General features: G+C 41.0%; 1 protein-coding gene across 5 annotated transcripts in view; it reads left to right on the top strand.

Moving 5' to 3' along the window:
* The window catches only part of LOC115011882 (potassium voltage-gated channel subfamily C member 1-like), a 78260-nt gene that overhangs the window by 24129 nt on the left and 36584 nt on the right, over positions 1 to 17547 (top strand). For 4 of the 5 annotated variants that reach the window (XM_029437149.1, XM_029437148.1, XM_029437147.1 and 1 more), the window contains exons 2-4: positions 7608 to 7739; positions 8447 to 9308; positions 12435 to 12644. In XM_029437149.1, the coding sequence (XP_029293009.1) occupies positions 7608 to 7739; positions 8447 to 9308; positions 12435 to 12644 (1204 nt within the window). Of the gene's footprint in view, positions 1 to 7607; positions 7740 to 8446; positions 9344 to 12434; positions 12645 to 17547 lie in introns of those variants that run through there. The other variant, XM_029437150.1, reaches the window with a different exon arrangement.

The following is a 17547-nucleotide window of genomic DNA, read 5'->3' as shown; positions in this document are numbered from 1 at the left end:
TATTACTGACAGAAGGAAGGATGGAGCGGGAGGAATGAAGGACAGAAGAGAAAAAGCAGGATGAACTCTCGTGTTGCTTCATTGTTATACTGTTTGTTTTACAGTTGTCTTGATTTCTCTTAAAATTATTCAGTGGTAATTGTAGCTGGAAAGATATCAGGAAAATACAGATATTATTATTTGTATATAATTATACAACATACAGTATATAAAGTACAAAGTATAACGTTGTTACATACAGTTACTTAAATATCAATTATAAAATAGAAGGAAATGTATTCTTTATTATGTTAATATGTGACCTAAAAATGGTATATACATTATTAAATGTATCAAATTAAGCTTAATCTTCAACATTATAAATACTTGGAGGTTAAAGTTTAGATATTTCAGTTCTGGTTGATTTGGTGACATCTGTTGCTGCCATGTTACGAGCAAACACTCCGTGAGCAGCTACTTTGTCAGTCATACAACAGAAAAATAGCTGTTGATTTATTAATATTGTATTGATCATTTATTGATGATTGATAATTGCACACAGTGTAGATAATTTCCACACAAGCGCAGGACAGCAGGAGTTGGTTAGGCTGCGGAGGTGCTCTTCACACTTCCGTGACATATTTCAGGCTGATCCACTCACAAAAAATGTCTAAAAAGATTTCAAACGATCAGCAATAACCACGGTGACAAATACATTGTGATTCATGTGACTGCTTCATAAAAAAATCCAGCCCACATTTTGCCAATTGAATGCTTTTAATATGAGGCAGCACCAGTAGGAACAAGTTGGGTTAGCATTAGCTAACTTCATAGTTAACTTAATCCAGCTCTGCGATACTGTAGCGGTGAAGTAAAAAGTGAGGCTGATATCAATGAATTATCTTTTATTGTCAATCCCTCATTTGTGAAGACAATTTGAATCCAGTGCAGGAATGGTGGACCCCGCTACGTACAATGAAAACTAGGGATTTGTGAAACTCAAAACAACTTTTTTTTAACCCTCAGCTCGACACAATGGTAGCCAAAGCCAACTAGTTAGACAATCACATTACTATACCGGCCAACTATGACGCTAAATGATGGCTGGTTATCTGCCAAAGTGTCTGGCAAAGCAGACAGACTCACCAGCCAGACACATTTGCGCAGTATTTGGCTGGTAGAAGGTGTCTCCCACTGACAGATCTCACACACACACACACACACACACTGTATGTCACTTAAAACACCAGTAGTAGTTTAATATGCTATGTTTCAAGACAAAATAAACAATTGCAGGAAGAGACAAAAGTGTCACATGGAAAGTAAATGTAAGTATAACAATGTGTATAACACCTCTGTGCTCAACATATATTCTGAATAAGGGCCCTTTCAAACCTACCTTGTTTGGTCCAGACTTTTCAATTTGATACAAATCAAAAATACATTCCAATCACTATTTTGTTTCAAAGGATTGAAGTATTAACTGGTAGATGCTATTTACAGGTACATTCATTTAATAGATTAACCAGAAACAGGTCTGTTTTACTATCTGTAAACATTTTCCAAACAGATTTTCCAGAATACGTGCCATGTCACTGCAATATATTACATATACCATTATGCATCATAACTTTCTCTCAGATCATAACTCTAAGGACTGCACAGGTAACTCCCCTAAATCAATAAACTGAAGATAATACCAACATTTAATTATGAGGTCACATACAAGGTCACGTGTATATTCAATGTACAGACATTTGCATACCGACTAAAAAGCGATTGAGATCTTTTAAAATTCAAATTAAAGGAAGTGATTTTATTTTATGTTTATCCCTCTACTTATTATAACCCTCCAACACCCGGAAAAAGCTCAAGAACGTGTGTGTGTGTGTGTGTGTGTGTATCCAGGGCAGCTCTAGATAGCAGTGTTAAATTAGACCATGATAATAAGCTGTGGGACTTGATGTGTTCACTGAGGATTATAGGAAGGCTTCATCTATCTGTCTTCATCGCTGACCTGACACACACATATTCACACGCACACACACACGCATACATTTACATACATACTTGAGAGCATACTTAAAGGTGCATATACTCGACTGGTTTTAAATCTTCTTAAGTGGGTTGCTGTATTTGGGTGCATCTACGGTGTAATTAATAACTTCAATGATGGAACAGAGCCATCATTAATGTTATTAGTTACACCCGTGCTTTTCTTGCTAGGACAAAATGTCCAATTTATCGGGTCAATTGTCACTGTACATGCTCCCATTTGGCCAAAATTATATAACAACTTACTGTGACATTTCATAGCTATGCAGTCATCACACAATTGTTTTCATCTGCACACCCAACAACCCCAACAATCTACGTTGCTTATAGAGTCGTACAACTCCTCCTTAACTTTCAAAACAGGTTCAGTCAGAGGTAGGGTTGGGACCGGACTGGTTAACTGATATTTACCACTAGGTGTTGCACTTCCTATGACTTCTTTTTCTTCACTGTTTACACGCTGATTCATCTGTTTTGATGTGATGGACCAGGATGTGTTCGGCGGCACTTCAGTTTAGCTTACGTTTTTTTTGGAGACTATGACTGCCATGTCTCAACCCCCCTAAAACACACAGTAACTTTCTAGTAAACAAAATAAAACATGCAGAAAATGAAGAAACCAGTGAGATACTAGTGGCTCCGTTTATAAACAAACATAATATTATGTTAATCACGTTGTCATATTGCTTATTACTAATGCAATACAAGTTAGCGCCGTGATGCTGTCGACAGTGCTGTAGGCTGCTAATAAAGACTTATTTTTAATTTTTCAGAACATGTCATAATAGCAAATGGCTGTTCAGTCGATTTGCATTAAATCGGTTTAAGCTTGTTAATTAACCGTACCAGACTGGCAAAACTAGAAATTGACCCAACTATAATCAGAGCTTAATCTCGGGTGTCTTTATAGATCACAAGTTCGATTTAAAAAAGCACAGTGATTGTGTCACTGTTACCACATTTGTCCGCCCAAGAAATATAACAAAAGTCAGACCAAATGTTACACCTGCACAGTCTTCAGCGGGAAAATGATGCAGCTGCCAGAGTCTTAACTCAAACAAGTCAACGAGAACACAGAACATCTTTTCACTGGCTGCCTGTCTCTTTTACAATCACCCAGCATCTCTCTCTTCCATTTAGCTGCAGCCTCATCAAACACTACAGCATCAAACGTACCAAAAGTTAAGACAAAAAAGTATGGAGAGCCTGAACATTAATATTCAGAAGATGTATCTTTTTAATCCTGATTTAAACTTGTTTCATGTTGCTTCCCGTATTTATTTTAAATGATTCATTCAATTTTATTGTATTCTAAATCGTTTGTTTGCATACATTATGTTTTTATTTAATGCACTCCAAGAGGTATCTTATGTATATAATAATAATAATAATAATAATAATAATAATAATAATAATAATAATAATAATAATAATAATAATAATAATATTGATAATAATAATAATAAAATAATGATAATAAAATAATAATAATTATTATTATTATTGGGGACTTCATGGTTCATGGTGATGACAAGACTCCTATAGTTACTGCGTCCAGCCCAAAAATAGCTCTGCACATAACCCACCATTACACCGCAATGTGTCATTTTGACACTTCAGTTTACTACGGATCAAAGACTGGGAAAGTATGCAACTCTTACCTCAGATGCTCAGGAGCAACCAACCTGTCACTCTAAGCACCTCTACTTCCAGTAGTATCAGAAGACATATGTTCTGTTATCTCTAGTGGTATCTCTCCATGTAGATGCTACTGGTTTTATTTTTCCAGGTTTTGTCTGTGAATGTTCCGTCTCCATCCTACTCCCATGAAATATTATTTGTGCTCAGCAATTTTAATATGGACTATTTCTTCAACTCAACTCAACTTCACTTTATTGTCAATTCTACAGTACAGGACATATAGAGTATCGTAATTACGTTTCTCTCAGACCTCGGTGTAAATAAAAGTATTAAAACAAAAGAAACAAGCATTTTTTTAAATACTAGGATAAAACAATATAATAAATATAGTGCAAGTACAGGAGTAATTAGCAGCAATTAATTGTGGCTTGAGCAGGTGTGTATGTGCATGAATCTTTATTTAGGGAGAGTCTTATGCTGGTGCTGTGTGGTGAGTAGGTTACAGTCCAGACCTTTCGGAGGCTGCAGGTCAAGCTTTCAGCATCCTGGCTGCCTGGTGTGTGAGGCTGTTACCCAGTCTGGTGGAGCGGGCTTAAAGGTTTTGGTAACTTCTCCCTAATTGCGATAGTGATAGTGAAGAGGCTGTGAGAGGGATGGATGGGGTCACCCACAATACTGGTGACTTTTCAGGCAAGGTGAGTGTTGTAAAAGTCCAGTAGGGAAAGAGGCACCGTTATCTTCCCAGCTGCATTCACTATGCACTGCAGGGTCTTACGGTTGGAGGCGGTGCAGGTGCACTGGGATGCAGCGGGTAGAAGGGGCATATGATGGCTTTAGGGGCTCTTGCTTTCTTTAGAAGGAAGTAAAGTCATTCCTGAGCTTGCTTGTCCAGTGATGCTGTGTTATTTGTCCAGGAGAGGTCCTCTGTGATGTACATACCCAGAAATGTGGTGCTGCTCACCAGTTCCAGAGCAGTTCCGTTCATGGTCAGCAGGCAGTGTTGCGTGTGGACTATCTGGAAATCAATAACAATCTAATTTGTTTTCCCTACATTTAAGGAAAGTTGTTTATCTTGGTGGATTGTATTTGGTGCATGACTAGTCTCTTGAGGCACTTCATAATGTTGAAGGTTAGTGCGACGGGGTGGTAGTCAGTGAAGCAGGATGGGGGGGGGGGCTTCTTTAGCACAGCTATGATGGTGGTGGCATTTAAGCAAGTGGGGACAACAGCCTTGCTTAGGGATGTTGAAGACGTTTGCCATGACAGCTGATGCCTGGAGTCTTTTAACATGACCCGGTTTGTTGTCCGTACCGGTAGCCTTGCGGGTGCTAATTATATAGAGTGATTTCTTCACGCCGGCTGAGGATAGGCACCGAATCTGGTTGCTGAGAGGGGGTGGTGTCTTCTGTGCAGCTGATTTGTTTAATGCTTCCAAACGTGCAAAGAAGTTTTTGAGTTGGTTCTTTAACTAGATGTTCCTGTGACAGGCCTGTGGTAGATGTTTGTAGTGTGTGAGGGTCTGAATCCCCTGCCACCGGCTCCGTGTGTTTCTGCCATCTTATGCTCGGACAAACCTTAGGACTAAACAGTCCTGGAGTGCAGAGATGGCACCCTCAGGCCACACACAAAACTGTGTCTGACCGGTTTTGTGTCTTTCACCCAAAGTCTCCATGCTGGTTTTAGCATAACAGTCATGTGGTTGGAAATTCCAAGTTGGGGAAGGGGGCACCTTTGTATGCTCCTTTCTAGTTTGTGTAAACAAGATCCAGTGTGTTATTTCCCCTTGTTTGGAAAATCAACATGCTGGTGTAGTTTTGGTGATACTGACTTTAGTTCGGCATGGTTAAAATCCTTAGATATTTGTCTGGGTCTGTTACTCACTGAGGGCGTAGGATGTATGTTCCACAGAATAGCTGTAAACTAGGTAGTCTAGCTGAATTCGGGAGAGTTTCATTAAGCCATGTTTCTGTGAAGACACAAAAACTGCATTCCCTCATGTCATGCTCCTGATGGTAGCCCTCAGAAGACATATGCTGTTTATGGAGCGTACATTTATAAGTAGAACTGTTGGGATAGTTGGTTTGTTTGGGCTAGCCTAGTCTGAATAACTCGGCGCTTCTCCCCCTTCTGCTTGCTCTCACGCCGCCTGTGGCACCTCTTCTCCCGATGAGAAACAGCAGTCGAGGCCGGTGTTGAGGTACACCGGCGGAGTAATCCTAGGCTCCGAGGTTCCTTTGTCTGTGTGTGTTTCAAGTTGTTTTCTTTCGTTCTGCTGATATCTAGCAGAAATTAAGGGCTGAACTTGTGTCTTAGCTATTTCTATTTGTTTTTGGCTCACAGCTTTACTGTTTTGGTACAGTCTCAGCGCTGTAATCCAGCGGCAGGCAGCTGTGTTCATTGAAAAAGTTCTGATAAAGCCGCTGTACACTACCTGCTCAGCAGCAAACAGCAGACAGACACAGTTAGAAACTAGCTTGTGAACAAAGCGAAGCATTTAGCAGCTAAAAACAGATATTTCTCTCTACAATGAGAGTGATTATTGGACTTATCTTTATAAGGTGGACGCACACTCCATATGAATGGTAAAGTTGCCCTGTGTCTGGTGGATTTGTTTACTGCTTAGACGTATCAACTGTATAAGGAAACAATATGTAAAGACTGTGTTCTACTGCATTTGTTCAACGCTGCTTTTCTCCTAACCTCCAAAGAGGTTCAGAAGATGCTAAATATATACTCACACTAAAAAATTGATGTGGTCAGTATCTGGACAGCTTAAGTATCTGCATGACTGCGAGGCAGGACGTTGCAAGAACACACATTATTAAAAGGAAAGGTTAAAAGGAAGGAAAGGACAATGTGCCTAAATGATGTTTGGAGTCCTTAAGATTTGCATATGTGTGAATTTAGGAAGACAACTGTTACCCCACACACAATGGGAGGACCCCAACACATCCAGGCAGCTCACTGCATAGAGCACAGGGAAAGAGATGCATACTCTATGAAGGTGGGGGAGAAACACAGAGAGCGAGAGAGAGGGCGAGATGGGTGGGCAAGAAATAGTAGGGGGCAGGGGGATGCTGCAGAGAAAAGGAAATCTCATTACACACGCGTGAGCACAGTACAGAAAATAACTGATAATACACTACATCAAATATATGAATGATTTGCCAGTTGCAAGGTTGATGGAGTATGTGTGTGTGTGTGTGTGTGTGTGTGAGTGTGGGTGTGTGTGTGTGTGTGTGTGTGTGTGTGTGTGTGTGTGTGTGTGTGTGTGTGTATGTGTATCGAGGGTCTACAACTAACAGATGATCATTGATCCTATACTGAAAGAAAAAAGACTGCTCAAGCTGCGTGTGGCAGATCTTCATACATTCTGATAGAAGTGTGAGATTCCTAATGCTGCTTACAGTCATGCATACATCTCCTTATTCCTCTTCTGTTCATGTACCCACTTATTTTCTCTTTACTTACTCGGTATATCTATTTTTTTACTTTCTCTTTCAAACACACACACACAGACACACATATATACCCTGTATACTTCATTACTTTTACACTCTCCATCCGTCATCCTTACCTCCCTCCCCCTCCCCCCCTCTCTCCCTCTATGTCTCTGACTGTGCTGCTATCAATGGGATTGCAGCAGTCAGGACATTTGCACTGAATTAACAGCATTCCTCCGCTCTCCTCAGTGTGTTATTGGTGCCCCCTATCTGCAGCCTGTTGGCATAACAACTGCTTTCCACATACTGCAATGGCACACATCCCTCCTCCCCCACCAGCAATCACATGAACACCAAAATACTAATGACAACGTCGGTGTGCAGATGTGACAGTTTCCTTTAGTGAAACCTGAATAAAAGGAGATGTATGCTTGATGAACAAAATTGTAAAACTGCAACACTCCCCCCTCCCCCCTTTTCTCTCTGCAGTATGTGGCGTTTGGCTCGCTTTTCTTCATCCTCCTCTCCATCTCCACCTTCTGCCTGGAGACCCACGAAGCCTTCAACACCATCTACAACAAAACAGAGAATGTCACCGTTGGCAACGTGACGCATGAGGAGGTACGTGGAAGTTTTAGTGAATTGTTTTTTATAGAAGGGACACTGCATGCTGTTCTATAAAGTTAGGAGATTTGTGACACAGATTATAAAATTAATTATCATATTTTCATCCCAGAAATACTACATAAGGTCCTACAGTTCCCATAACGCAACATATAGCATCCTATCAAAGGACCCGACCTTCAAAGTAAAAACCCAATCCCTTAAATTTGTCATCTCCATGTCCAAGCCAAGATAAGCCCTTCTGCACCATCTTGTCTTCACAGGCTGATAGTGCTGCTCATAACTAGCAAACTGACATTTAAACATTTGTCTATCAGGCTAATTAGTACAGCAGTTCAGTATGAGTCTATTTTATAAACGCCAATATTTAAGGCTTCATGAATTTGGATTACATTTTTTCATGGTTTGACATTGTTTCCTCAGCAGCAAGAACAGAATTGTTGCTGCTGCTAGTGCTGTTTAGCTCAATTCAGAGGTAGTGTTGAAGGTCATCTGGACCTGATCGTCCTAATATGAGTTATACATATATTTTCTATTTTTCTATACCCCCACGTGTATATTTAAAGAGGAATTGCTACAGAAACATTAACCTTTAGTGAAAAAGCTATTGTTCCTCTGAGCATACCTTGTAATAAATGAATACATTCATTAGTAAATGCATTATAAAATGAACTAACCCTCTATTCTTTTCTTTTACACTGCAGATAGTGTATGAGGTAGTCACAGATGGCTGGCTGACATATGTGGAGGGCGTCTGCGTCATTTGGTTCACTATTGAGGTGATGGCGCGTGTCGTCTTCTGCCCTGACAAGGCAGAGTTCTTCCGCAGCGCCCTTAACATCATAGACTTTGTGGCCATCGTGCCCTTTTACCTGGAGGTGGCACTGAGCGGCCTCTCCTCCAAAACAGCCAAAGACGTGCTGAGCTTCCTGCGTGTGGTTCGTTTTGTCCGTATCCTGCGTATATTCAAGCTGACCCGCCACTTTGTTGGTTTACGGGTCCTGGGCCACACTCTGCGGGCGAGCACCAACGAGTTCCTGCTGCTAATTATCTTCCTGGCGCTGGGCGTCCTCATCTTTGCTACCATGATCTACTATGCCGAACGAATCGGTGCCGACCCAGACGACCCGACAGCTGCAGCCCACACCAACTTCAAGAACATCCCCATCGGGTTCTGGTGGGCTGTAGTGACCATGACCACGCTGGGCTACGGGGATATGTATCCTGAGACATGGTCAGGAATGCTGGTGGGTGCCCTCTGCGCCTTGGCAGGTGTGCTAACCATCGCCATGCCTGTGCCCGTCATCGTCAACAACTTCGGCATGTACTACTCCCTGGCCATGGCCAAGCAGAAGCTCCCCAAGAAGAGGAACAAGCACATCCCTCGAGCGCCCCAGCCCGGCAGCCCCAACTACTGTAAGCCAGATGCCCTGGCCATGGCAACCGCCTCGCCGCACAGGCTGATGGGTAATGTGCTTGGGCCGGGCATGGTGGGATCTGGCAGCATGATGGGAACTGGAGACTGCCCACTGGCCCAGGAGGAGATCATCGAGATCAACAGGGCAGGTGATTGAACAGAACTGTTACAATGGGCCTTGAAAGTATGTAAAGTGTGTGAATGTGAGTGGAAGAAAAGCAAAGCTTGTAAAGTCTTTAAAAATGAAAAGCGACATATGTTTAATTCAAGTTCATATGTAAAGGCACAGGCAGTTAAAACAGCTAAATTTAGTGAGGAAATTGAGTGAAATAAATTAATTTAACTGAATCGCTAACACCGGTTCTGCTTGTGAAGGACAAAGCAAATCTTTTTTTGACTAATTGATTACTTGTTAAGTCTATAAATTGTCATAAAATGTTGAAAAATGGCCATAATTAAAGCCTGAGGTGACATCTTCAAATAGCTTTAGCCTACAGCTCAAAACCCAAATGTATTAAACCAACATGACATGAAACAGAGAACATAGCAGATCATTTGAGAAACAGGAAACAAATGACAGACGAATAATCAGTTATCAAGATAGTTGCCTGCTTTCAATCAACTAAATTGTTAATGCTTAATAGTTAGAACATTAATCTGAAAGATAGAAATACAACAGAGGCCTCTGAATCATGTTTCTAATTTGAACCCAAAACACTGAAATGTATAGCGTCTGTGAGAGTCACTAAGAAGGGCTTGAATTTGATTGTTGAAATGTGGCTTTACTGTTTTTGTATTTGTGTGTATGCGCTCGGATGTTGTTTTACACATGGTTTGCCTTTGTTGGATATATTAGTGCATCGGACATGGGTCATCTTTTCTTATTTACTTTGCTGCTTTAGTTCCAAATTCTAAAGTTAATCACTGGAGTGGCCTTAACAAAAATAAGTATACTAAACTGTCCAAGTTTCTAACTTTCTCATCAGACTGATAACGAGAGGTCACATTTCAAGCACTGAATTGATGGGAAAAGTGTGTATCTAATAGGTTTTGAAGCTGTAAATAACTTGCTGATGTCCTCCTTCTTCCTAGAGAGGAGTACACTAAAATAGATTTTAATTTACGATGGGAGAAAGCTGAAAAAAAGCTTATTACTTTCTCTCGACAAATCCATCTCTTCCCTCTCACAGTCAGATGCTGTACAGCCTGACATGTTCAGATAATCCTGGATGGGGTCTATATAGATGTACTGTAATTTCTGCCATTGAAACATTGATCCAGGTCATCTAGTCTCTGCTCTGCGGTTTTAATTGACATGTCCATCATCTGCACTGATATACCATTGTGTGTGTGTGTGTGTGTGTGTGTGTGTGTGTGTGTGTGTGTGTGTGTGTGTGTGTGTGTGTGTGTGTGTGTGTGTGTGTGTGTGGTGGCTTGCTGCTTGTGGTGGAGTTGCAGTCTTTGCCTTTACAGGATTTAAGGTTTAACTATGAATAGCCTCAAGATTGGCTTGCCACCACAGTGTCTGACAGCAAACTGACATATCATCAGTGTGTGAGTGTGTGTGTGTGTGTGTGTGTGTGGGTGTGGGTGTTTGAGCACATAAATACTTGCTTTTAACTAAGCATTTGCACATGCATTGTTGCATGTCATGTGTTCCTACTTTTTGGTTCTGCACATCTTTAGAAATTAGCACTTGATACTGATACTGCACAGTATATTGTTTATATTGGCATTGCGATACATTTATTGTGAAAGACTGCAATATTGCTCTCAGGGATTTATTTTAGTTACTTGAAATCATTAAAAAACGTTTAAATGTAACGATCATTTTTTGTTATTTTTTGTGCCTTTTTGTTCAGTTCAATATTCAATTTGTTTAATAAAACAATGATGGAAAAATGTCCTTTTAGTTTTTTTTAATTCAACAAGCAAATTGTTGTATTCAAGCAGTGTGCTGAAAGCAGAAGAACTGAGTAACTTTAATATTTGTTTATTTCTCGCAAGTAATATCATTATTGCAATATTCAGTGTTATCATATATTCTCCTCATATCGTGCAGCTCTAGAGCCCATTGAGTCTCTCTGAATAAAGCACAGGATCAATGGCACAACTCAAAATACCATCTACAATGTTTGAAGGAATGAATGTTGACAGTGTGGAGAGCTGGAGTGTCCAAAACGTCTTGTGTGGCAACACTATAAATGTCTTCCAGGACAGACTGTCTGAAATTGTGCTCTGACAGCCGGTTTATCACTTCACCTTCCAGTGTGCAGAACAACGACACTTTTGATTTCTGACGTAGTTGGACAACACATCTTTTCCAGAATCACCCAACCCTAGGTTACCAGTTTATTGTGTGCAGAAATGTGTGTCCTCTGTATCTGTGTGTCCACCCCTCTGGCCTGTATCTGTAACTGTTGAGCACTAAATCATATCAGATTAGATTTGACAGCTTTGTTGAAAGCTACAAACACTGCTTGTAGCCATCGTCTGTGTGTGTGTGTGTGTGTGTGTGTGTGTGTGTGTGTGTGTGTGTCTGCGTGTGCGTGCAGTACAATATATTTTCTCCCACTCCTTTGTTTAGTCTCTCTCGTTCAGAGCTGTTAAATGGTGTGCGTGAGTGTGTGAGTATGTGAAGTGTGTGTGTGTGTGTGTGTGTGTGTGTGTGTGTGTGTCTACAGCCTGCTCTGCTGCAGTGTTTTGGTCATGTGATCAGAATAGCTATCACCAGGCACTAACGTCCCTTTACTCCCCCCTCTCCCTCTCCCTTCTATCCTCTCTTTACCCTCTTTACATTTTTTTTACCTCTTAATCGTTTTTTTCTCACCATTTCTCTTTCATCTCCCGTTTTTATGTTTATGTTTCTAATCTCCAAATCCCTTCTCCTTGTCCTCCTCTGAGTTGCACCTCGCCACCTCCGATCTTATCTCCCTTTCCATTCCATTTTTATTGCTTTTATGCTCTGAACCTTCCCTTCCCTGTTTCTTTCAATGGTTCCACCCCCTGCACACTCCTTCCCAACCATACATCTTCTCTTCCTTTACCCCCCATCTTAAACATCTCCTTAACATTCTGTCTTATTTCACTTTGTTTGCTTTCTGTTTTTTTCTTAATTTTCTCTCATTTTGATCTTTTCTGTATCCTCTCATCTCCTTTTCATGTCTCTTTTCTTCCATTTTTTTCCTCCTCTCTTTCCTCCTCTTTTCCTCTTGTCTTTCATCCTTTCATGTCCTCTCCTCATTACCTTTATCCCCCCCGGCCTCCACTCCCAGATTCGAAGCAGAATGGCGATGCAGCGGCTAATGCGGCCCTGGCCAACGAGGACTGCCCCACCATTGACCAGGTCCTCGGGGATGAGCGCAGCCCGGCCACTGGGGGCCTTGGCTCCACCACCAGCCGTGAGCGTTACCCACATGACCGGGCCTGCTTCCTGCTGAGTGCTGGGGAGTTCCAGCGCACGACGGACGGGAATGTTCGGAAAGGTAGGAGGGCGGAGGGGGGGAGGAGGAGAACTGAGGGGGGAGGAGGAGGAGGAGGATGAGGAGGAGGAGGAGGGGGGGAGCAGGGGTAGGGTGGTACTTGAGTGACAGTAGTGGGCTGTCACTTGATGCATGGTCCTGACTGATATGTGCTGACAGTGTGTGTCGTGTGCAAAAACATCAACACGCACATGTAACACATATGTTCCAACTACACACACAGGTGTACACAGGTGGTGGACAGAATAATAGGAGCACCAAACAATATAAAGGCATTCATGGTCATTCCCCCCCCCCCCCCACCTATAGACCACCTATAGAATATGTTACACATACAGACAAAGAAAAGCACATAAACATAACATAATAAATATATGCCATATAATTGTAACTCAGCTACACAAACAAACAAACAACATTCTCCCCTCTGCATCAACACACCACCATGAAGAGCTGTCTCCTGGGGACAAATAACATATCAATACTCAATGAACAGCATTGATATTTAGTCCAACGATTACTTTCATTCACACCTTCACCTACAGCTGTAGTGGAGCAAGTGTCCTTCATGCATTTCTCCTGCATCTGTACTGCAGAGGCTGCTGCAGAGGCTGCTGCAACACTGCCATGTGCACTGATGTTGAAGTGACTGGATGTACTGTAACACAAAAGTATTCATGACAAGCATTTTTTTGTGATTTGTGGTCAAATAATGCAATACTCAGATTGTGCAGATGATTCCTTACTGAGATGGGTCAACAGTCACTCAGCAACACTACATGCAGTATAACATTGGTCTCCTGTGTTGTAAGCTGTATTCTTTGTTCATCATAGCTGATACAACTTGTGTCAAAGTGTGTACATGGAGCTAAACAGTTTCATTTCAAAACACTGCCCTTTATTGGGATTATAGTGTTACCTGTAATGTTTGATACAGAGGTATTAGAATACAGATAAGACTTGTGTGTTTTTCTTTGTTTGTTTTTTACGATCAACAAATCCCATGAAAAGACAAAAGAAGACGAGCATCAGTTGTTTGTTCGAATGGTCACAATTTTAATTTATACTTTGGTTTATGGCCAAATACCGGCAAAACTAATGACATTCTATCAGCCTCAACTGAACTTTGTGTTTAGTGCTAATTAGCAAAAGTGTGCATGCTGAAACTAAGATGGTGAACATGGTAAACATTATAATGATAATAATATTATATTTACAGTGCTTTTCTAAATACTCAAAGACACTTTACAATACAAAATAAACATACAAACAAATATACATACATACAAATAATGTACACACAAGATGCAGTGACATGCAGTAATGTGAAGTGTTATGGTGGTATTATACCTGCTAAATGTCTGCATGCTTAAATGAGCATTTAGCTCAAAGCATTGCTGTGAATAAGTATGTCTCACCGAGCTGTAGATTCTTCATTAAAACAGGTTAAGCAATTAAAAAAAACATCTTAAAATAGCTGGTTAGCAAACAATACTCAAACAGAAGTAAATTGGGGACTATTTTCTGTTGCGGATGTGTACACATTTGCTTTACAGTCAAGATAAAGCACAGTGTGTGTGTTCATGGTAAGGAAGGAACATGTCCCCCAACAGTGTGGCTCATTGATGTGAACCACACATCGATGAGGAATAAGATATATCACACAATACTTCAGTCACATGCAGTCATTGTTAATTATGGTATTTTCATGGGATTTGATTGACAATAAGAAAAATACTAAATATCTTCTGCCTCTTTCTTTAAAGTACTAACATCATGTACTTACTTGAACTTTCTTGCACATTCGGTTTCTGTTTCTGGATGTATTGTTTTAAAATGAAACTCTTCATATGTAATGTGTAATATTTTGAATCTGATGTGGCAGAACAGCCATATCAGATGAGTGTCATTCTGTTCTCATCACATCAGGCTTCTTCATTGTTCTGCTCTGTCTGTCTCTTTCTCAGTCTGTCAACCTATCAAACTCACTCCATAGTTTCTTTTTCACACTTTTCCATACTGTAATTCATTAACTCTTAATTCTTCTTTTCTCTCTCTCCATCCCACACTCTGTTCTGCTTTCATTTCTGCGTCATTCCCACGTTTGCTTTTCGCCCTCTTCCTCCACTTTCCATTTCTCCTTCGCCGTTTACTCCTACTGATCTTCTTCTCCATCTGTTTTCATCCTCGTTTCCCTGCTCGCTCTCTTTGCTCTCGAATGGTCTTCTTTCATATTCCATTCATTTGTCCTCTCTATGTTCCTGCTGTCATCTTGCCTACTGCAACCTTGACCTGCTAACACTAAAATACTTAATTTTGTTTTTAAATGTAACACCGACCTTTCACCTTAAACACCCTATACACTCCCCAAATGTTACTTCTTCTGACTCTCTCTCTCACACACACACACACACACACACACACACACACACACACACACACACACACACACACACACACACACACACACACACACACACACAGATGGTTCAGAGTCCAGCAGTGTGACTTCCTCTCTTGGAGAGGGGTGGTTCAAGCCGGAGGGGCCTCTGCTACAGCAGGAGCTCAGTGTAAACTCCACCTCCTGGATCAAACCGTAGAAACACAGAGGTAACACTTCCACACAAAGCAGTCAATAATACAATAATACAATAATACAAACTCAACTCACTGACAAACTGAGCTGAACTCACAAACTGTCTGTGCAAACCAAATATTAGATTAAACTCGATTATAATCTTGAATAAAGTTTATTAAAAGAGATTACATTGGGTTAAACTAAACTAGACTAGGGGCAACCTGGCATGTACCACATGGGTCCCAGCTGGCCAGGCCTCCACTAACACTATCACATAAAGGCATGCGGTGCACACAAAGACTAAACAATATTACATTAGAATAGTAGAATGGAAAAACTAAATTAGATTAGATTAGACTAAATAAGATTTATTCCAATTAGACTAAAATAAGTTTGATTTAACTAGACTATATTTAGTCAGACCAAATTAAACTTGATTATATTGGATTAATTTAGATTAGATTTAACCAGATTACCAATTGAATCTGATTAGATTGGATTTAACTAAATTTAAATTACATTATGTTCGATTATACCAGATTGAACTTGATTTAATTACAATGAATTGAAAAAGAAACTACACTATCCCTCACTATAGAAGACTAGATCTTTTTTTTAAATGATACTAGCCTGCACTAAAATAGGTAAAACTGCAAATGTTCGAGGGCTTACAGCACATGCACAGAATAAGACATGACAGTAAAGTGGAGTAGATTAGAGTAGAACAGAGCGATACAACAAACACACAATTAAGTGACAAAGTTGAGAGGAAAAGACTTCTGACCTCAGCCTCACAACACACACACACACACACACACACACACACACACACACACACACACACACACACACACACACACACACACACCACGTGACAGACTTTTTATATTGTTCTTATTTACACACACAAAGGTTGAATGTATAAAGGTGCATGCAGGTTGCTTGTTACTGTAAAGCTGTGGTTCAGCATCATATGGTGAATAACAGTGGTGTCTAGGCTGGGGGGGCATATGCATGGTGAAATGTGACACATATATAATGTCATAGTTACACATCAAAGACAGTGTCAGCTGACATAACAGCCAAATCACTGCAAGAGGAATCAGCCCTCACAGTCGTACACACACACACACACACACACACACACACACACACACACACACACACACACACACACACACACACACACACACACACACGCACACACACAAACACACTGTGTGAGTCAGCGAGCGTGACTGTGCATGCCTTACAAACGGTGTATTAGCCTGTGTGTGTGTATGCCTTCCCTCTTTACAGACACAGTATGTTGTAACCAACAGGAAGAACGGGTCATGGGGTCAGATTGGGTTAGAGTTCACAGTGCGGGTCCATGTGTGATGTGTGCTGTTGCTGTTGTTGTTATTTTGTTGTTGTTGTGTTACTGTCTCCTTTCCCAGGTTGTGTCAGGTCATGCGTTTGTACGTTGGCTCTTGTTGGTCTGTGTTACACTATCCATCTGTCTGTTTGTCTGTCTGTCTGTTTCTCTATTTTTTCTTTTTTGTTTGTTTCTGTCCGTATGTCCGTCCTTTTCTGTGTGTGTCTGTATTTTGTGTGTAGCTGTCTTCCCCTCCTCCTGCTCCTCCTCTTCCTCCTCCTTCTCCTCCTCTCACCCGGTCTCTTCTCACTCTGGTACTTACAGATAGGGGGCGTCACGTTACCCCCCTGAAAGCACTTTGGCTCCAAAGTCAGCCTGGTTCCAAAAGGGCCAGGGTGGTCTTATTCCCAGACTGCTTTCGGGGAGAGGGGGCCTGGTCTGTGTGGACAAAACAATATCATACTACTTTGATTTGCAGACTCTACAGCGTAGTTAGGACTTATTGTCCTATTAAGATCAATCAAATACTACAAAGACTATTGGGAAAACCAAAATGAAGTATTTTGCACCAAAATACTGAGTGAGTTTTTCACAACAATTCTAACAAAAGTAAAAATAATAAGAATTGAGATAAAGGAATAAATGTGTATTAAATTCAACGTTTTTTGGGATGGGTGCCAGACTGAAAGCAGCCGCTGCGCTCGTTGCGCTCGTTGCCCGGCCAGGCCAGTGAGAGCTGGTTGCTGATTGGTTGGTTGGTCGGTTTCCTCTGTCCTCTTCTCTGGAACTGAGCTCAGGTCAGTTTCTACAGCTCAGCCGGCAGAGAGCACTGTTTGGTTTTACAGCAGATTTGTCTCCAATCACTGCATTAGGGCTTTGGCCAATTGAATTTTTCAGGGAACAATTTTTGTATAACTGATATACAAAAGCTTTAGGAAGTTCCCATTGCACTTTCAAATGAAAACAATGTG

Source organism: Cottoperca gobio, chromosome 8 (genome assembly GCF_900634415.1).
Source record: "Cottoperca gobio chromosome 8, fCotGob3.1, whole genome shotgun sequence".
Lineage (NCBI taxonomy): Eukaryota > Metazoa > Chordata > Actinopteri > Perciformes > Bovichtidae > Cottoperca > Cottoperca gobio.
This window is presented reverse-complemented; position numbering and strand designations above follow the sequence as displayed.